The sequence below is a fragment of the Nematolebias whitei genome, chromosome 1 (assembly GCF_014905685.2).
Source record: "Nematolebias whitei isolate Nwh7 chromosome 1, NemWhi1, whole genome shotgun sequence".
Classification (NCBI taxonomy): domain Eukaryota; kingdom Metazoa; phylum Chordata; class Actinopteri; order Cyprinodontiformes; family Rivulidae; genus Nematolebias; species Nematolebias whitei.
The window spans coordinates 7,922,587-7,942,752 of NC_056498.1; the positions used below are offsets into that span (position 1 = coordinate 7,922,587).

The following is a 20,166-nucleotide window of genomic DNA, read 5'->3' on the forward strand; positions in this document are numbered from 1 at the left end:
TGATTAGTTCACTGCAACATCTAAAATGGTTTGAACTAAGGCACTTTGATTATCAACATTTGTAAAATAGTAATGATAATAGAACAGAGAGTGTTCTTCCACTTGAATTTTCAAGAAAGAAAGTCTCAGGATGGGTGAACCTGTATTTCTGGATTCAAATCAATGAAATGACAGTTCCTGTCCCACAAGGTTCTTAAGGTCAAGAGTTTTGACCTTAGGCTTAGTCTTGACATCAGGTTAAGTTCACTACATCTGTATATGAAGAGGTAAATTGTTCTCCAGATCCAGCCATATCCTCTTTAATCCAGCCATAAAAAACAAATAACAGAACATCGAGGTGCAAACTATGAAATATTTGACAGCTACCTTTCTCTGAGTTTGTTTGTACCAGGAGATGCAGCTCTACATCCAAACTAGTACTTGAAGTTGAGCACAGACTTCCTTTATGCAAGTTTTAGCTTTGAACAGCTGAGGAGACACAACAGGCATTACAAGCTGAAGATGTGAAGTGAGGCCAGGAATAAACAAAAAGTTGTGAAATAAAAGCAATAAAACCTTCCTCTCTGATACTGTTGGCTCTGAAGCACAAACAAGTCCTGGAGAAATGTGTGACTGCTCAGAGTTTTGTAGGTGAGAGTAATAAAGTGTCAGTGAAGGTTTACGACCAGCACTTTTCCACATCATTCAACTGAGGAGAGATGTTTTTCACTTTGCATTCACAGTTATTTTACCTAATATACCCTGGACCACAGACCGCACAGAAATATGAAGGGCAGAAAAATAATAATTTACATCTTAAAGAAGCCCTCAGGTGTTAAAGTTGTTGATGCTTCAGTAGGAGGCACCTTAGCTGTGACTGCCTGCTGCGTGGTGCCCAGAAGATCGTTCTGACAGAGTATGACTGCTAAAAACAACATTGACTTGATCCAAAGAGAAATGCAGAACTAAAGCAAGAAAGTCAATGAATGTAAATTATTATCTATTTACAGTACTTCAAGCGTACTCTCTCTGAAGTTCATTAAAATCAATCAGATGTTCACAGGGAAACAAGCAAACCCACACAAAACACCTTTTCTTAGACAAGGGTTTGAAGTAAACTTGCTGCTTTTACATTTATGCACGTCAATCCTCTATGTTTTGAAAACAAAACAGTTTAGGAACACAGTAATCCTAGAAACAGTAATCCTAAATTAACTGGTGTGACAGTTGTTCTGAATTAAACAAGTTTACTGTGGGTTGTAAAAGAATTTATCCTAAAAATAAAACAAAGCGGTCCACTCCATCGCTGAGGGATCTGAGGTGGTCAGTTTACATATGGCAGCAGCTATCTTGGATTTTGACTTGGGAACACACTTGTCAATAGTGACCTTTCTTACTCCTATGCAGCCACACACCAACATGGAAGTCAGTACCTCACTTATTTTTCCAGTTATCATGCTCACAACATGCACAGATGGATGGACAGAGGGTATGTCCAAATACCCCTCTTCGCTCTGCGACGGAGAACAAAAAATATTGTGTGCATTAATATTCAGCCTCTGTTCTGTGAAGCTCCAAACATTAACTTCACAAGTCACATAATTAGTTAAATAAGTGTAAATAATTTTGAAGTATAGCCTTCAGAATCAACAGCAGTGCAACACATATTAGTAACAAGGTCTACCACAGAGCAAGAGGCATCATGAAGCCAAGCCAAGTCAAATGTATTTGTATAAAACAGGAACTGTTACCAAAATGCATTAACAAAAGAGAGACAAGCATGGGGAGACTAAGCTGCAGCCACTTGAGCAGCGCCATCTGTTTAGATAAGGAAAGTGACAACATGAGGAAAGGGGAGATCAGAAATGACCTCAGCACCAAAAGCAACATAAATAGACATAAGACATACAGACCCTTTCCAAAAAATTAGAATATCATGGAAAAGTTGTTTAACTTCCATAATTCCATTCAAAAAGTTAATCTTTAATAGATTATAGATTCAGGGCTCACAATTTAAACAATTCCAAGTATTTATTTGTTTATTTTTACATAATTAGGTCTTCCAGTTCATGAAACCCACGAAAACAGGATTTCAAAAAAATTAGGCAGAAGCTTCTAGTTTACGTATCGTCCAGGAGCAAGTTGAGATAAGTTGGCCTGTCCAAGGCCAGCAGGGAGGCCAAATTCAGATAAACAACAATTGTTTGGGCCGTTAGACTCTGATTTCTGTCATCCTTAAAGTTATGCTGGAACAGTCAATGGCAAATCCAAACATCCAGAATTAGTGGGCATTCCACTGGGCATTAGTTTTCTCCAAGATTGAATCCTTCATGCCAGCGAGTTCCAGGAGCCGCAAGTGGCCTAGGATCCTCAGAAGTCACGTCCAGCTTGTTGTTGAGCTCGTTAAGCAGATGAGTCTGAGAGCTCGAGGCACAAATTATTCCTTCACATATGGCTGGCAGCTTTACCAAGGCCGAAACTGCTGTCGACGTCTTCCTAATTTGGCAATATCCAAGGTATCCACCGATTCCAAAATGCAGAAATCCTGTAATCATAAATCCAATAATGTAAATGTCTTTTACGTCCTCCATGGACACCACAGATAGGCACGTCATCTTCCACTCCCCCCAGGAATCAATGACATACCCAGCTGCATGGGTCTGTTCAGGGCATGAGGGCTCTCCAGCACCCTGTCATCTGGTGGAAGAAATGTTATCATTTGCGTTGAGGGACCAGCTGACCAAATCCATAATAATTTCTGATCTGGAAGACGTGTAAAGAGAGGCTCTGAGGTTGACAGGACAAGAAAGCAAAAAAAGCAAGAGGGAGGGAGGGAAGGTAAGAGCGACCGTCTTCATTGAGAGCGAAAGATAGAATTTGTGTTCTATCATGAAGACCGAGAAACTTGCCATAGAGGTCAGAGACAATGTTGTGTAGAAGTACAGATCAAGAGTGATTTATAAAAATTATATAAAAACTGTGAACATTCCATGGAGCACCATTAAATCTCTTATTAGGAAATGCAAATATTCTGCCACCACAGCAAACCTAACAAGGGTCGTCCACCAAATGTCAGAGGGGGTAAGAAAGGCATTACTCTAAAAAACATCCAGCAAACTAAAGAATGGAGAACAGCTCTTCAGCAGATGTTAGAGGATCTGTCCACAGAACCACTAGAAGCTGCACAGAGCTGGGCTTCATGGAAGGGTGGACAGAAAAGAAGACATACTGGTAGCTAAAAAATACAACAGAAAAACTGGACTGTTAGAATTTTTTTTCCTAAATGTAGAAGAAATTGAGGTGGTCCCCAAAGAGAAAACTCGAACTTTTAGACCATCAAGGACAACACCATGTCTGAGGTTACTCTGACATTTTTCATCATGTTGGGAACACTAATCCTACTGTGAAGCATGGTGGCAGCAGCATCATGCTGTGGAGATATTTTTTCATCAGCAGGTACTGGAACACTGGTCAGAGTTAAAGGAAAGATGGATACATGGAGACAGGGACTTGTTGGAGTCTTCCAGAGATCAAAGATCTGGATGGAGGTCCACCTTCCAGCCGGACAATGACTCTAAACACTGCTGAAGACCACTGAAAACTGCTGAAGACTGCTGAAGACTGCTGAAAACCAGGTAAAGGTTCTGGATCCAGACCTCAGTCCAACTGAGAATCTCTGGTTTGGTTTAAAGATTGTTGGACACAAGCAGCACCGTCCAACCTGAAGGAGCTGCAGTCGTTTGGACATGGAGACAGAAAGTCCAGGTTAGATGGACCGAGATCTTGGAGATGGACACAAACTATTGAGATGTGCATACTGGATAAATACACACACATCATCTTTTAGTTATTTATTTTTTAGGATTATTTGAAACAAGTCTTCCCTCATTTAATTTCATTAATCTGAAGGAGGTTTTGTATAATTACTACATTTAAACACATACAAATCCATTTAAACTCCAAGCTGAAGGGCAACAAAATAAAATAATACTAAGAGGGATGAATATTTTACCAAGGTACTGTACATTTCTTATTTATAAACAGATAGCTCAGAGTACAGTATGTGTTCACTGTAGGGCCCAAGCTTAAATTTAATCTGCATATAAGATGCTTAAACAGGTCTTCAAACAGCAGGGGACACTTGTTGGCTGTGCAGCAAAGCTTCAAAAGCAGCTGGGGCTCTTCAGTTATTTGGATGATAATAGACGTCATTTTTCACATCATAAACTGGTAGAAGGTAAAGTCCTGTTGAGGTCCAGTATAATCAGTGCTTACATTCTGTGTCTTCAGAAGGTAAGATAGAACATTTAGGTCAGGATCTTTAAAATGGTGCTGTGTGACTGGGGTCGCTTCAGAAGGAAAAAAAAATCTGTGTTCTGTAAATCACTGTTGAAGACTTGAATATTTTGCCCTGGAGCATTGTGGATATCTTAACTGGACCTTCCTGAAAGCAGAGAAGAAACCCAAACAAGACTCCAGTCAGCCATCAGGTGAAAAGGAGGAACCCAGACCCAGACCAGTGGTCATTCCATATGTTGCAGGAGTTCAAGCCTTTATGAGCCTCACAGCAACAAGTTCACAGGATCTCCTCCCACCTGGGCCCTATCTGTGTGGAGTTTACATGTTCTCCTTGTGAACCTGTGGGTTTTCTCCGGGTACTATGGTTTCCTCCCACAGACCAAAAACATGCATGTTAGATGATTTGGCAACTTTAACTTGTCACTTGCTGGGAGTGAGAGTGTGAATAATTGTTGTTTGTCTCGATGTGTCCTTGTGATGTCCTTACAACCTGTCCAGGGTGTCCGCCTCACACAACACCAGCTCAGCACGACCCTGCTTGAATAAGGGCATAAATAAAACCAGTGGTTGTAAAATGCTTTGTCAGCAGAAAAAAGAAAGTATGTAAGCTCAGTCATCCAGGTAAATTAATCACAAAAAAGTTAAATCATGTCATCTGGACAGATTCTTCTTGGAAGAAATGTTTCGTCTTTCATTTGAAAGACTTCATCAGTCTGAGGCCTGCCAACAAAACCTGTTCTATAAATAGCATCTTATTGACGTGTTTCAAGCCAGACCTCTGTGGAATTACCAGAAACTGTCTTTACACATAAACAAGGGGACCATCAGTGTAAACAATAGATCATTCAAGGACTCAAGGTTCTTTATTGTCATACACATCACATGTGGGACATGCAGGCAGATGGAGGATCATGGAGACAGCCACCATGACAGGCCTGAGCCTGAAGCTGGAAGGACTGAACCATGATGGGACGATGGCAAGGCAGCGACACAGAAAACTCCACAAGTGTGTTCAACTTTTGTTGTTCAGCTGTTTCTTAATTGTACCATAACTTTTTTCACATTAGCCCTTTGTTATCCCTGGTCCAGCATTTTTACGATGCGTTGCCGCCATTAAATTTTAACTGATCTATTTTACACTTCAGAAACGGTACGATTAGTTTTAATATTCAATATCTTGACTTTTTTCTATTGTAACTGAAATATGGGTTCATGAAATGATTTGTGCATCATTGTATTTTGTTTATTTTTACATTTCACACAACCTCCCAACTTTTTTCAGAACTTGGGTTGCAGTAATACATGTTTTATTATAATGTAGACAAATGATGTAATTTGTAGGGAGCTGTTGGAAGAAAGGAGGCAGAGGTATGCTCTGGAGAGAAGAGGGATGAAAGTCAGTAGAAGCAGGACAAAATCCAAATGTGAGAATGAGAGAGACAGTTAGATCAGTGAAGCTGCAAGGGGTATATGTACTGAAGGTGTATAAATTCAAGGACAAGAGTGACAATCCAAAGCAAGGAGCAGAACACAGAGAAAGTGAAGAAGAGGCTGGATAGAACTGACAGATTATCAGGGGTGATTTGTGACAAAAGGACAGCTGCAAAAGTCAAAGGGAAGGTTAAAAATAGTAGTGAGACCTGCTATAATGTTTGGTTTGAAGATGGTGGCTCTGACAAAACAACAGGAAGAAGCTGCTGGACATTAAGACTTTTATTTGGAGTGATCAAAGCAGACATGATCAGAGATCAATATGAAATGAGACAAGCTGAGATGGTTTGGACATGAGCAGAGAAAGGGTCATGAATACATCAGACAAAAGATGCTGAAGATGTCAGGAAGGAGGAACAGATCAAGACAACAGAGAAGGTTAATAAATGTAGTGAAGGAAGATACGCAGAGGGCTGGTGTGAGAACAAATCAGGTCTATGGTGAACGATAACGAGAGTAACCCTCAAAAAAGAAAGATCTATCCACCTTCTTCCTGGTAGCTCCACTGTATAAATGATTATAGTACAACTTCCTGTCAGACAGGAAGTAGCAGTCAGCATTGGTTAACCATGGTGGTGGAGCACGGACCGTGAGTTATTTGAAAGTTATTTGCATTTAGTTTAGCAGAAAAAACTCTGTTTTTGTTTTGTTTACATTTATTTAACAACTATAAAGTTTACTAAAAGAGCAGTGATGAGTTCAGGTATCTGTTATGTTCACGACTGCAGAACAATCAGACCAAACTAAATCAGAGGCTACAACAACAGAGTTTGAACATGGAACGGCCGACGGAGGAAAACCTGCATCCTACTTTATGTGTGGACTACAATAAACCACCGGAGAAGAGACGCTGGATCCTCAGAAGGATTGAAAACAGTGACGGAGAACATCAGGGAAGATTTCAAGTGTATGGAGGTCACAGCTTTATAGTATTTGTTTGTCTTCAGTTTTATGATTTTCTCTGCAATGAACCCAAGCTCAGTGATGGAGGACTTTAAGGCTTTGGCTGGACTCTGTGTCTGCTTTAAGGTCAATAAGATTGTGTCCCACCTCTTTTAACAAAAAACATCAACCTCATTACTGTGTAGATACTGATACACCTCAGAGCTTTTCAGGTTGTTCATCGCTTCACTGTCAGAAGAACCGAGTTAGTGAAGTAGCTAAAAATGCTAGTAGATGTACAAACCGGATTCCAAAAAAGTTGGGACACTAAACAAATTGTGAATAAAAACTGAATGCAATGATGTGGAGATGGCAAATGTCAATATTTTATTCGTAATATAACATAGATGACAGATAAAAAGTTTAATCTCAGTAAATGTAACATTTTAAAGGAAAAATATGTTGATTCAAAATTTCACAGTGTCAACAAATCCCAAAAAAGTTGGGACAAGTAGCAATAAGTGGCTGGAAAAAGGAAATTGAGCATATAACGAACAGCTGGAAGACCAATTAACACTAATTAGGTCAATTGACAACATGATTGGGTATAAAAAGAGCTTCTCAGAGTGTCAGTGTCTCTCAGAAGCCAAGATGGTAAGAGGATCACCAATTCCACCATTGTTGCACAGAAAGATAATGCAGCAATACCAGAATGGTGTTACCCAGCGTAAAATAGCAAAGACTTTTAAGTTATCATCATCAACCGTGCATAATATCATCAAAAGATTCAGAGAATCTGGAACAATCGCTGTGCGTAAGGGTCAAGGGCGTAAAACTCTACTGGATGCTCGTGATCTCCGGGCCCTTAAACGTCACTGCACCTCTAAAAGGAATGCCACTGTCAAGGAAATAACAGATTGGGCTCAGGAATACTTCCAGAAAGCATTGTCAGTGAACACAATCCACCGTGCCATCCGCCGTTGCCAGCTGAAACTCTAAAGTGCAAAGAGGAAGCCATTTCTAAGCAAGCTCCACAAGCTCAGACGTTTGCACTGGGCCAGGGGTCATTTAAAATGGAGTGTGGCAAAATGGAAGACTGTTCTGTGGTCAGATGAGTCACGATTTGAAGTTCTTTATGGAACACTGGGACGCCATGTCATCCGGACCAGAGAGGACAAGGATAGCCCAAGTTGTTATCAACGCTCCGTTCAGAAGCCTGTATCACTGATGGTATGGGGTTGCATGAGCGCTTGTGGCATGGGCAGCTTGCATGTGTGGAAAGGCACCATTAATGCAGAGAACTATGTTCAGGTTCTAGAACAACATATGCTCCCATCTAGACGTCATCTCTTTCAGGGAAGACCCTGCATTTTTCAACACGATAATGCCAGACCACATTCTGCAGCAATCACAACATCATGGCTACGTAGGAGAAGGATCCGGGTACTGAAATGGCCAGCCTTGTCACGCTCAGCGGCCCCCGCTGCCCCCCCATCTGCCTAAGCCTCTGCTCCTCATATCACAGCCCCTGTTTTAAGATCATTCACGTTGTTTCCTGCCTCAGTTTCTGTTTATTTAATCCTGTTTGGTCCTGCACTGCCTATCACCCATTTTCTGCTCCTGTCACTCTCTCTCAGCAATCTGCACTCATCTGCTGCACCCTGTCTCTGCAATCACCACTCACCTGCCACACCTGTTCAGCTCACTACTTAAGCTCCACTCTCACTCTCCTCAGTGCCAGATTATTGAAAGCCTCACAGCCAGTAAAGTATCCAGCATTCATTCGTTCCTAGTTTCTTTGTTTTTGACCACAGCTTCCCTCTTGACTCCTCGCTTTGTCTTTGCCCCTGTCTGGATACCACACTCTCGGCCTACATGGTACAACCTCGCTCTCCTCTTCGACCACGACTACGGATCATCCTTTTGCCTGTTCACACAGCTCCTGGCTCTCGACCCCTGCTACGTCCCTGGATTCTGTTTCCTGCCCAGCCCTCCAACGTTCTCTGTCTCAGCTCTGCTCCTGCCACAGAAGGTTAGTGACGTGCACACCACCTCTCAGCTCCCAGAACCTTTTTGCAGTCACTAACCTGTCTGTCTTCATAGATTGGACCAGAACTGAGGCTCAGATCCTTCAGACGAACGCCTTTAATAAAATAAAACCTTTTATTTTAATATTGTCCTGAGTCAGGTCTTGTGCTGATCCATACAGACTCGTTACAAGCCTGCAGTCCAGATCTTTCACCTATAGAGAACATTTGGCGCATCATAAAGAGGAAGGTGCGACAAAGAAGGCCCAAGACGATTGAACAGTTAGAGGCCTGTATTAGACATGAATGGGAGAGCATTCCTATTTCTAAACTTGAGAAACTGGTCTCCTCTGTCCCCAGACGTCTGTTGAGTGTTTTGGGAAGAAGGGGGGATGCCACACAGTGGTAAAAATGGACTTGTCCCAAATTTTTTGGGATTGGTTGATGCCATGAAATTTGGAAACAACAGATTTTTCCCTTAAAATTATACATTCTCAGTTTAAACTTTTGATCTGTGATTTGTGTTCTATTCTGAATAAAATATTAGATGTTGGCACATTCACATCATTGCATTCAGTTTTTATTCACAATTTGTTTAGTGTCCCAACTTTTTTGGAATCCGGTTTGTAATCAGCCACTTCTTCAGCTTGTCCTCCATCCCTCGTCCTCAGCAGGCGGTGGTGTGATTAAATTGTCATGTTTGAGCTCTGACAGCTGGTGTTCCCACATGTTTAAATTAAATCTGCAATGCTTGGAGAAACTACATTAGCTCCTACTGTTCACACAGAAACAAATGCTGGTTCTGATCCGCACCTGAAGTTGCGCCCATAATTCACACAACGCAGCATGGAGGCGAGGAATAAGGTGTATAGAAAATGCAGTCACAAAAAATTGCACAAGAGTCTAAAAAAAGAAAATACTACTTATACAGCACCTTTCTATCTAATCAAGACACTCAAAAAGCTCTTTACAACACAATCTGTGTCCTCATTTACCCATTCATACAGCACTTTACTAGATCTATACAAAGACTAATCAGAGATTTATCACATTCATACACTGATGGGACACACATCAGAGGCAATTAGGGGTTCAATGTCTTGCCCAGGGACACTTCAGCAGATGACACCTGGTGGAATTGAACCCCCAACTCTCCCAATGGAGGACGACTGTCCTAACCACTCAGCCACAGCTGCTCCAAAGGTGCAATGTGTGTCCCATGGATAATAATAATAATAATAATAATACTTTATTTATAAAGCCCTTTAAAACAACCACAGCTGCCACAAAGTGCTGTACATATAAAATCAAGAACATTTAAACACATAAAACAGTTGTTAAAACATTAAGATCAATAAAATGAATGGATGTGATAAAGCTCTGATTAGTCTTTGAAGAAATCTAGTAAAGTGCTGTATGAATGGGTAAATGAGGACATAGATTGTAGTGTAAAGCACGTTGAGTATCTTGATAAGATAGAAAGGTGCTATATAAGTGCAGTCCATTTACCTTTTACCTGTAGCACCTCCCTGAGGGCAGCAGATCAAACAGATCAAACCCAGGGTGAGAGCCGTCCTCGATCATGCGTTTTGCTCTGCTGAGGCAGTGGGAGATGTAAATTTCCATCAGGGAGGGGAGAGGGCATCCAATGATCTTCTGTGCTGCATTTACTACTCTTTGTAGTTTCTCCTTGTCTGTAACGGTGCAGCTGCCGTACCATACTGTGACACAGTACGTCAACAGGTTCTCAGTGGACGATTAATAGAAGGTCAGTAGCAGGCTGGAATCCAGATTGTACTTCCTGAAAACTCTCAGTAAAGTGAAGCCTCTGCTCAGCCTTCTTGATGATCACTGATGTTGTCTGTCTAGGAGAGCTTGGTGGAGATAAGGATGCCAAAAAAACGAAAGCTGTGGACTGTCTCCACACATTCACAGTTGATGTAGAGGGGTTGGGTCAGAGCTGTACTTCCTGAAGTCAATGATGATCTTGTTTTTTTTTTGGTATTAAGAGTCAGGTTGTGAACACCACTGCACCTTCAGGACCTCCTTCCTGTAAGCTGTTTCTTCTCTGTTCAGGATGAGCCCAACCACTGTGGTGTCGTCTGCAAACTTGACGATGTGGTTGTTGTGGGCTGGTCTGCAGCTGTGGGTGTAGAGACAATACAGGAGAGGGCTCAGCACATAGCCCTGTGGTGAGTCGGTGCTCGGTGTGCAAGTGGAGGAGAGATGGGGGCTAGGTCTCACAGTCTGGGGCCGGTTGGTGAGTCTTTTACCTAGGCACACGTGAGGGGGGGGAACTGAGAATGTCCAGGTTGGTGATACGAGTGTCCAAGATGATAGTATTAAGTGCTGAACTGTAATCTACAAAGAACATCCAGACATAGCTCTGCAGCTGCTCCAGGTGGCTGAGTGCAGAGTGAAGAGCTATGGCGATTGCATCCTCTGTGGAGCTGTTTGCACCATATATATATATATATATATATATATATATATATATATGTATATACACATATATACTTGTATATGGTGGTGGCCATCTTGGATTGGATTATGTGACAACCCAATTTTTACACCTCGATGAATCCACACAATGGAAGTTACAGTAGTAACTCACTTATTTTTCAAGTTATCATGCTCACAACATGCACGAACAAACAGATGGTATTTCCAGTTCCCCAAATTACAAAAACAAGCCAAACATAAAATAATCTTTGTTTTGGGTGTACAGTATTCCAGGAAGGTATATTGTAAAAGAAAGGGACAGACAGAAAGTCAGCTATAGAGCAGTTGTCCTCCAAAGGGAGAGTTGGGGGTTCGATTCCACCAGCAGTGACATGCTGAAGTGTCCCTGGGCAAGACACTGAACCCCTCATTGTCTCTGATGTGTGTCCCATCAGTGTAAAATGTGGTAAAGCTCTGATTAGTCTCTACAGATTCAGATTATCTTGAGATCTAGTAGAGAGCTGTATGAATGTGTGTGCTGGATGATAAATGAGGCACAGATTGTGTTGTAAAGAGCTCTGAGTATCTTGATTAGATAGAAAGCAGCTATAGAAGTACAGTCCATTTAAAGAGAAGACAAGACAGAACAGGGTAGGGGACAGTACTTGTTGTTCTTGTTCTTCTCTCTTTGTGAAAGCCACTTGCGGTAGTAGGAGTTCTTGAGTCTGCAGCAGTAGAAAAGCAGCAGCACTGCAGGAAGGACCACCAGGAAGGCCAAGATCAGCCCCACTACCAAACCCACTTGACCTATAAAGACACACACTGAATCATTGCATGTTCAGATGTATGAGCACATCACACCTGAGTCTAACACTACCAGCCTTTTTTTAAACAATGAATACTTTTGAATCAAAATGTTTTTGCTGTCTCTGTCACCCTCAGTGTGTTTGGGTTCTTTTCATGAATCTGTTTAAATACATTTATTTATTTGCTTATTTTTCTTATCGGAGAACGGCTTTATTTTACAGTTTTGGTATCTAAATTGGTCCTCAGTCAAAAAGGTGTGGATTCTCATTCAAGTGGAGGAGTTCAAGTATCTCAGGGTTTTGTTCATGAGTGAGGGAAGAATGGAGCGTGAGATTGACAGATTGGTGCAGCATCTGCAGTATTGTGGACTCTGTGCTGGTCGGTTGAGGTGAAGAAGGAGCTGAGCTGTAAGGCAAAGTTCTCTGTTTACTGGTGGGTCTATGTTCCTACCCTCACCTATGGTCTGAGACTGAGATCGTAGATACAGGAGGTTGAAATAAGTTTCCTCTCCAGGGTAGCTGGACTCTCCCTTAGAGGCAGAACCTCACCCTTGACCTGAAGAGGTTTTATGTAAAACAAACAAACCTTTTTTTTTCCAGCTTTAAGGCAGAAATCATTCATTAAACTAATGACATGTTTTTGTACATGTCATGCAAGATTTAAAACGATTTATGATTTGGTGAAAATTTACTTTTATCTGTAAGAAACAAATTATTTTCCAAGTCTTTTAAGATGAATTATAAAATAAAGTTGTTCTTGTCTTTTTTTCACTGAATAAATAAATGCAGCTTCATTTTCAACAAATTTGCTCCAATAAATGCCACTGAGAGAATAAACAATTCAGATACCCATCCATCTGTCCATCCATCCATCCATCCATCCATCCATCCATCCATCCATCCATCCATCCATCACCTTACACTTGTTCTGAAGTTGGGTCGTGGGGCAGCATCTTGAAGAGAGGAGGTCCAGACATCTCTTTCCACAGCCACCTCTTCTAGCTCTTCTGGGAGGACTCCAAGTTGTTCCCAGGCAAACCGAGAGACAGTCTATCCAGCGTGTCCTGGGTCTTCCCCGGAGTCTCCTCCCAGTTGGACATGCTCGAAGCACCTCCCTAGGGAGGCGCACAGGGAGCATCCTTACCAGATGCCTGAACCACCTCAACTGGCTTTTCTTGATGTGGAGGAACAGTAGTTCTACTCCAAGTCTATCATGGATAACTGAACTTCTCACCCTATCTCTAAGGGAGAGTCCAGCTACCCTGCAGAGGAAACTCATTTCAACCTCCTGTATCCACAGTCTTGTTGTTTCAGTCACTGCTCAGAGTTCATGACCATAGGTGAGGGTAGGAACGTAGACTGACCAGTAAACAGAGGGTTTCACCTTACAGCTCAGCTCCCTCTTCACCACAACGGACCGGCACAGAGTTTGCAATACTGGAGATGCTGCACCAGTCCGTCTATAAATCTCATGCTCCATTCTTTCCTCACTCGTGAAAAAACCCCAGAGATACTTGAACTCCTCCACTTGAGGCAGAACCTCACCCTTGACTTGAAGAGAGCAATCCACCCTTTTCTGACTGAGGATCATGATTTCAGATTTGGAGGTGCTGATTTTCACCCCATGTGGCAACCCGATTTTTAAAAAATAACCTTTTTTTACTCTTAGATGCACCCACACATCAAGATGGAAGTTGGTACTGCACTTATTTTCCAAGTTATCATGCTCACAACATGCACGGACAGACTGACAGAGCAAATGTATTTCCAGCTCCCCCCTTTGCTCCATGATGGAGGACAAAATTGATTATGTAAAGAGGCAACCTGCAGCCAAGGCATGCTTGTGTACTCACTGTCATATTGCACAGGTCCACTGTCCACGCTGCCGCCAAGTCCCGGCTTCTCACAGAAAGGTGGAGCCCACCCTGGATTACAGTGACAGTTCCCGTTGCTGTTGCACACCTGCAGACCCACAAGGCATCCGTTAATGTCATGTGTTGGTAATCCTGTGTGTGTGGTGTTTTACTAACACAATGGTTACCTGAATGTAAAACTATGGAGACCTTCTTTACCCAAATGAAGCTAGTTTGAGTCTCCATGTTTACAAAAGTATTGTTGAGAGTTGTTTTTAGTTATGGCTGTGGTTATGTTCAGGAGACAGGCTTCAGGTTGAGGTGAGGTGTTCAGCTGTGTTAGTCACTGCTCAGACCCAACAAAATAATGTTTACAACGAAGAGGCCCTATATGTTTTAATGGAGTTTTTGTTGTCAGTGGTTTAATAATGGCCTTCAGAAATTCATATGTATCAAAGAAACAGGTGAATACTAATAACACTAAAACAACATGTGCTCATTTTCTGTGCATTATGTAGTAATTTGTAAGCCAATTCTAATTGTGAAGTGAATGTAAAATTATGGTCCCCAACCGTCCCACTTCAGCTCTCAGGTCCATGTTGTGGTGGGCTGTTTAAAGACATCCCTATTTTAAAATGTGAAGGTACAATAGACAAAAATATCAAACCTGGAACAAGAATAGCCACAAAACAGGACTGCAGTGTGCACTAAAAGGTAACGGACACCTGCAACTGTAGACAAGGAATGAAGGTGCAAAACTGTAGCGGGGGCTGGTGGCTCATTTTTGCCACAAAGCCTTCTAATATTTTAAACAGATCTGGCCTTAATGAAACATGAATATAAATGAACAATAAAGTTACACACTGCACCAACTAAATTACACGAGATTGTATCCTGAGTCATGCTCAATAATCCAGGTAGAAAAATTCAACAAAGTTCAGTCAGGTCCTCTGGACGGTTAGTTTTTGTTGAAATGTTTCGTCTTTCATCCAAAAGACTTCATCAGTCCGAGGAGCCACAACAAACTCAATCTTATAAATAGCACCTTCACATAGTGAGTCAACCAGTTTGATGGTGCTCAGATGGTTTCTGTAGTCCACCCTCTCCCTCACCGACTCATTTGAGGCAGTCATGGCCAAAGTGGTTCAAACCATCCTGATTCATGCTCAGTAATCCAGGTAGAAAAATCCAGAGGCCATGACTGCCTCAAATGAGTAAACGGGGGAGAGGGCGGTCTACAGAAACTATCTGAACACCATAAAACTGGTTGACCTACTATGTGAAGGTTCTATTTATAAGACTGAGTTTGTTGTGGTTCCTTGAACTGATGAAGTCTTCTGGGTGAAAGACAAAACACTTCAACAAGAAGGCACCGTCCAGAGGACCTGACTGAACTTTGTTGAATACATGAGATTGTGATTCATAATTTTGTAGAGTCAGCTGCTTTTCCTCATTGTTTGATCAGTGAGCTCTTTAATACCTAGATGTTAATTTAACCAACACTAAGTGTCACATTTCAACTCTTGGCTAAAAGAGATGACAGCTCTTAATCACAGAACTCATTAGCTTTATCAAATCAGATTCACACACAGAACAAACAAGTACATTTATTTCGGCTGTTTCCTCTTGTAGTGAACTTAACCTGATGTCAAAACTAAGCCTAAGGTCAAAACCCTTGACCTTAAGAACCTTGTGGGACAGAAACTGTCATTTCATTGATTTGAATCCAGAAATACAGGTTCACCCATCCTGAGACTTTCTTTCTTGAAAATCAAGTGAAAGAACACTCTCTTTTTATTATCATTACCATTTTACAAATGTTGATAATCAAAGTGTCTTAGTTCAAACCATTTTAGATGTTGCAGTGAACTAATCAATTTTATTAACTGTAAAACAGTAACAATGATTTTTTAATCCTCATGCAAAGTTAGAATTCATGTTAAGGCCTGTTACAGAGTAATCATGTATTTTCTGATTTCTGTCTTTGAATGAGCAAGTGTAAGTTTTGTCCAAGGTCGGAGTCGAAGCAGACATGTGTCTTGTTTTAAAATCCTCTCAGACGTAAACAGAGGAGTTGGCACCTGTTTCTCCAAACTCGCCAAAATATTCCTCTCACCTGTCTGAGAACAGTTTAAATCTGTTCCATAACAATTCTTGCTGTTTTCTGACTTCTAGTAACCTCTTACATCACAAAACACACCCCTGTCTGGTTGATATGGACCAATCAGGGACGCTCAAATATACCGGAAATAGAGCTCTTTAAAATGCCGGTACTTCCTAGTTCTCTCAGTTCGGTGAAGCGGGAGAAGTTCTGAGATGTTCACAGTTCTGTGAAGTCGTTTGGGAGAACAGAAGTCCAGCCATGATAAGGCTCTTCCGAGTTGGATTATAACATCTTCCACCTCTGAGTGGAACTTCTGAAGGACTCCACTCATGTGAAGTCCACTTGCTGAGGTGAGCTGGTGTCGGACGGAATCTCGTCACTACTTCGGACGAGTCACAGCCATCCTATGGAGACGCTGGACAGGTAGCGTTAACTGGAACTCCATATCTGCTGATTTATCTTCAGAAAGGTAATGAGTCAAGTTTACTACCAAAGCGTACCGAGGAAAAGCTGGGTTCGAATGGAGAGTGTCGGTTCTGGTCAACACTCCCCCTCACACACCATCTTTTACTCCCTTTAAACTTCATTTCCATCTTTAAATTCTCCTATTTGTTAAAAAATCAATCACCGCCGTGTGAATTGATGTCTGCTGTTCTGCTGAAAAGTGAAAACAATCGCCATATTGTTCTCACTTCCTGTAAAATTAATTATGTTGTCACTACATGTATTCTACCAAATTAATATAAACAGTGTGCTGTAAAACGCTTTATTCTGTTTATACTATATTGGTGGCCCGTCCGCACGTTTCCACCACATTTTGGTGGCCCGTGACGTGTTCATAAATGGACTGTGTATGCGTGTAATAATTGATATTTCATGTTGGCATGGAGAAATAGCAGACTGCAGCGTGCTGAAGCTGCGCGCTTGGAGCTAGACGCTGCATGTTTACGCTGGCAATGTTTTGAAGCTGGAATTGTGAGTCATATGTCTTTATGAAAGCTGAGATTGTACGTCTGTTATGTGTAACATAAGCTGGCTGTGAGTTAAAACGCTTTATTCTGTTTAAACTGGTCCAAACGGACGGAGGTTCGGTTCTGGTACCGGCTCGGTTCTGAAAAAGTTCGAACGAGTTGTTTAAATAGCTAGAAAGACGTTTTTGAGACCGGGGCGCCGACTCCGTGCAGCTGGGAGCTTATTGATTACATTTTTAACAGAAAAAAGTGCATTTTGACAGTTTAAAAGACAGAAAAGTTGACGGACTTGTTCAGATAAATCGAACATGCTAGCTGGGGAAAACGCTGCGTGATTGGTTGATTTGGCGGCCGTGGAACGCTCTCATTGGCTGAGAGTCGTGTCAGTCAGTAACCCGGAAATGAAAACTCGTTTTCATAGGGAAATAAAATCTGCTTTTTAAAGTTCAAAAACGCTTTAAAAGTTGATTCTGATCCACTGCTCCGTGTCTTCGAAGCATAATTGTTGAAATTTCGCCACGTTTGAGTTTAAAATCCGTCATTAAATGATGTTTTTGAACAACGCTAGCGATGCTAATTTTAAGCTAACAGCTAACGACCGGATGAGTGACGTGTCACGTCACTTCCTCCATGTCGGAAATGAGCTCGGTTGCAACCGAGAGCTTTGCTGTGCTTAAATTCACTAAATGTAACTTGCCACATGTCCCAGAAAACTCTTGTTCATGCTAAGAAGTCGTGCTTGTTGAGAAAACGCCACGTTTACGCTTCAACCGTTCAGAAATGTTGATTTTAACCGAGTTTAGCCAAAGCTAACTTTAAGCTAAGCGGCTAAAAACAGGATGTCAACCGAACGTCACAGGAAGTCGTCATAGACTCCTGCTGGTAGAAAGCTAAACACTGCCCCCTCCTGGAAAACTTGAGATCACAGTTTCACTTCAGTTTTAGGTATTTTGAGTGAAATTAAACGTTTTTTATTTCTGTAAGGCATTTTTGAGTTAATAAACGTTCCTCAAAGCTGAATAATCACTGTTATCTTGCATTTAAAAAGTAATTGAGGTATTTATGCGGAAAGGCATTTACCAACAAACCTTTATTCACTGGTAATTCCTCATTGAGAAGGTACAAAATAAAAGGTAGAAACTTTTTAACAAAAAAGGTACAGTTTCAGATATTCACAGAGTTGATAAAGTTTACTCATTTGCTAAAAGATAATGCACGTTCAATTGCTAAATCACTAAATAAGAGTAAATATATCAGGAAAAAGAGACTTTTCTGATTTTATTTACCACCTAAACAATTACATCTCCTATTTAATTTTAAGTAGAAGATTGGCAGGAGAAAGGAGTACAGTTTTTCTGAAAAAAGCCTGATTATTCCTCATCATCAATTTTCTTTTCTCTTTTCACCCACCTGGGTTGATGAGTAACTGTTTAAAATAGCGAATTTCTGGAAGTAAACGGTTTAAAAACATTTTTAAACTGATGTGCTGTGAGACTAAAAAGAGAAATTGCAGGTTTATAAAAATTCAGTGCTTTAGAGTGGAAGACACGGAGACGCTTGGTAATCTAGTATCTGTTGAAAAATAAGCACATACAAGTAACACTGCATGGAAGCATTTACTTAAATATTCATGAATTGGGGTAAAACCTGAGACAGGTGCTCACATTTGAATAAGTAGACTTATAACAGTACTTTTGTGTAAACCCAAAGCTGAAATAGTGTGAGACTCATTGACATTTGAATACAATTATTTACCTGTGAAAAAATCTGAAGCTGGCAATTGTTTTATCCGGAAAAAGTGCTGAACGGTGAATAACCATGACAGGTGTCAGGGAAAAAGACTTTGATCCTTATGGGATGAAGGACTGTTTGGAAGATGCGTTAGCTCTGCTGACAGCTTCCTTACATCCATATGGCAAACGGGCGGACTGCATGAACCCAAAAGAGTTGTTGGACGATCTGATGGAGGTTGCAGAAGTTGTGACCTCTACAGAAATTACAATGTCAAGTTATGAAAAGCTGGCTAGAATTGCAATTTTGCTAAAAGAATCATTCTATGCAGTTGTTAGGAAAGCTGATGACCTTGCACTAAGGTTATACAGTGAAAAAGAGGTGGTTCAGAAGATTGAAGAACACTTCCTTCAATTTAAAAGTGAACACGAGGTCCTCACAAGAAAACATTATGAGCAGATGTTTCAATTACAGCAATATGCACGTGCAGAAGTTGATTCAATGAACAGCAAAATACAATTACTTGAGGCTTCACTATCTGAAGCCAGGGATGCTAAAGATGTGCTTAAAACACAACTTGAGGATTGCAAAGCGGAAAAGGCGATATTTCTCCGTCATTGTCGGCATTTACAAGGTGAATGTCGGACATCATAGGAACGCCTTAAGGCTTGTGAGGAGAAGCTAAGAGCAGCAACAAACAAGATTTCTGACGTGGGGCGAGTTTGTCTGGAACTCAGAGAAGACCGTGGACAGAGTTCAGGTCACCCACAAACACCTCAGAAAGACGTTGTTGCACCTCCTGCTCTTAATCCACCCTCATCTCGGGCGGTAGGAACAGACCTAAACAGGTCTCCTCCACCGAACGTGCGACAGTGTGCAGTGAATGTGTCCGAGGCATGCTCTCATGATAAGACGCCCATAGAGGTGTTTCCTGGTATAGAGGTAAAACCCCACTCCCTAGAAATGGGAGGACGGAGTGCGTTGACACCTCCTCCTAAAACAGGCGAGAAAAGGCAGTATTTTCAAACTGACAAACCACGTAATGATGGTGCACGCTGGGACAAAAAGGCTCCTCTTTCAGAGGATGAACGTGATTATCGTAGATGGGACATGCGTAGGACGCAAAGATATGGGATACAAGAGGACCCATATTATCAGGGGAAATCCGAAGAGGAACCCCCAAAAGACGTACCTAACCCTCCCCCACCTCGGACGAAACGGACCGAGGCGATAAAATCACAAAGGTTCCAGAAAAAAGGCCCTAAACCTCTGAGCTCGGAAGAGACAGAGGAAATACAAAGGTTTTTAGAAACTTTGATACACGCTGAAATGGGAATCCAACCAGGAGCACTGTGTAGTGATGCAATCGCTACTAACTCTGAAGGCGCGAATGACAACATTACAGATGTCGGTGAAACACACCAAGACATTGCTGTTATTGCCTCCAAGAACCCCTCATCGGACGAAGGGGGGGTAAACTCACACACAAACGATGATGAGTCATCGCAAACTGAAAACTCAGACACTGACTTTAATGATTTTGAACTAGGCATTCCAGTTCTGGGAGGACTCCCAGATAAC

At 41.5% G+C, this 20,166-nt stretch overlaps 1 protein-coding gene across 1 annotated transcript in view; it reads right to left on the reverse strand.

Moving 5' to 3' along the window:
• Positions 1 to 20,166, reverse strand: part of adam19a (ADAM metallopeptidase domain 19a) — a 158,315-nt gene that overhangs the window by 31,631 nt on the left and 106,518 nt on the right. The window contains exons 12-14 of the mRNA XM_037681636.1: positions 13,780 to 13,888; positions 11,786 to 11,927; positions 10,713 to 10,821 (exon numbers count right to left, since the gene is read on the reverse strand). Coding sequence (XP_037537564.1) covers positions 10,713 to 10,821; positions 11,786 to 11,927; positions 13,780 to 13,888 — 360 coding nt within the window. The remainder of the gene's footprint in view (positions 1 to 10,712; positions 10,822 to 11,785; positions 11,928 to 13,779; positions 13,889 to 20,166) is intronic.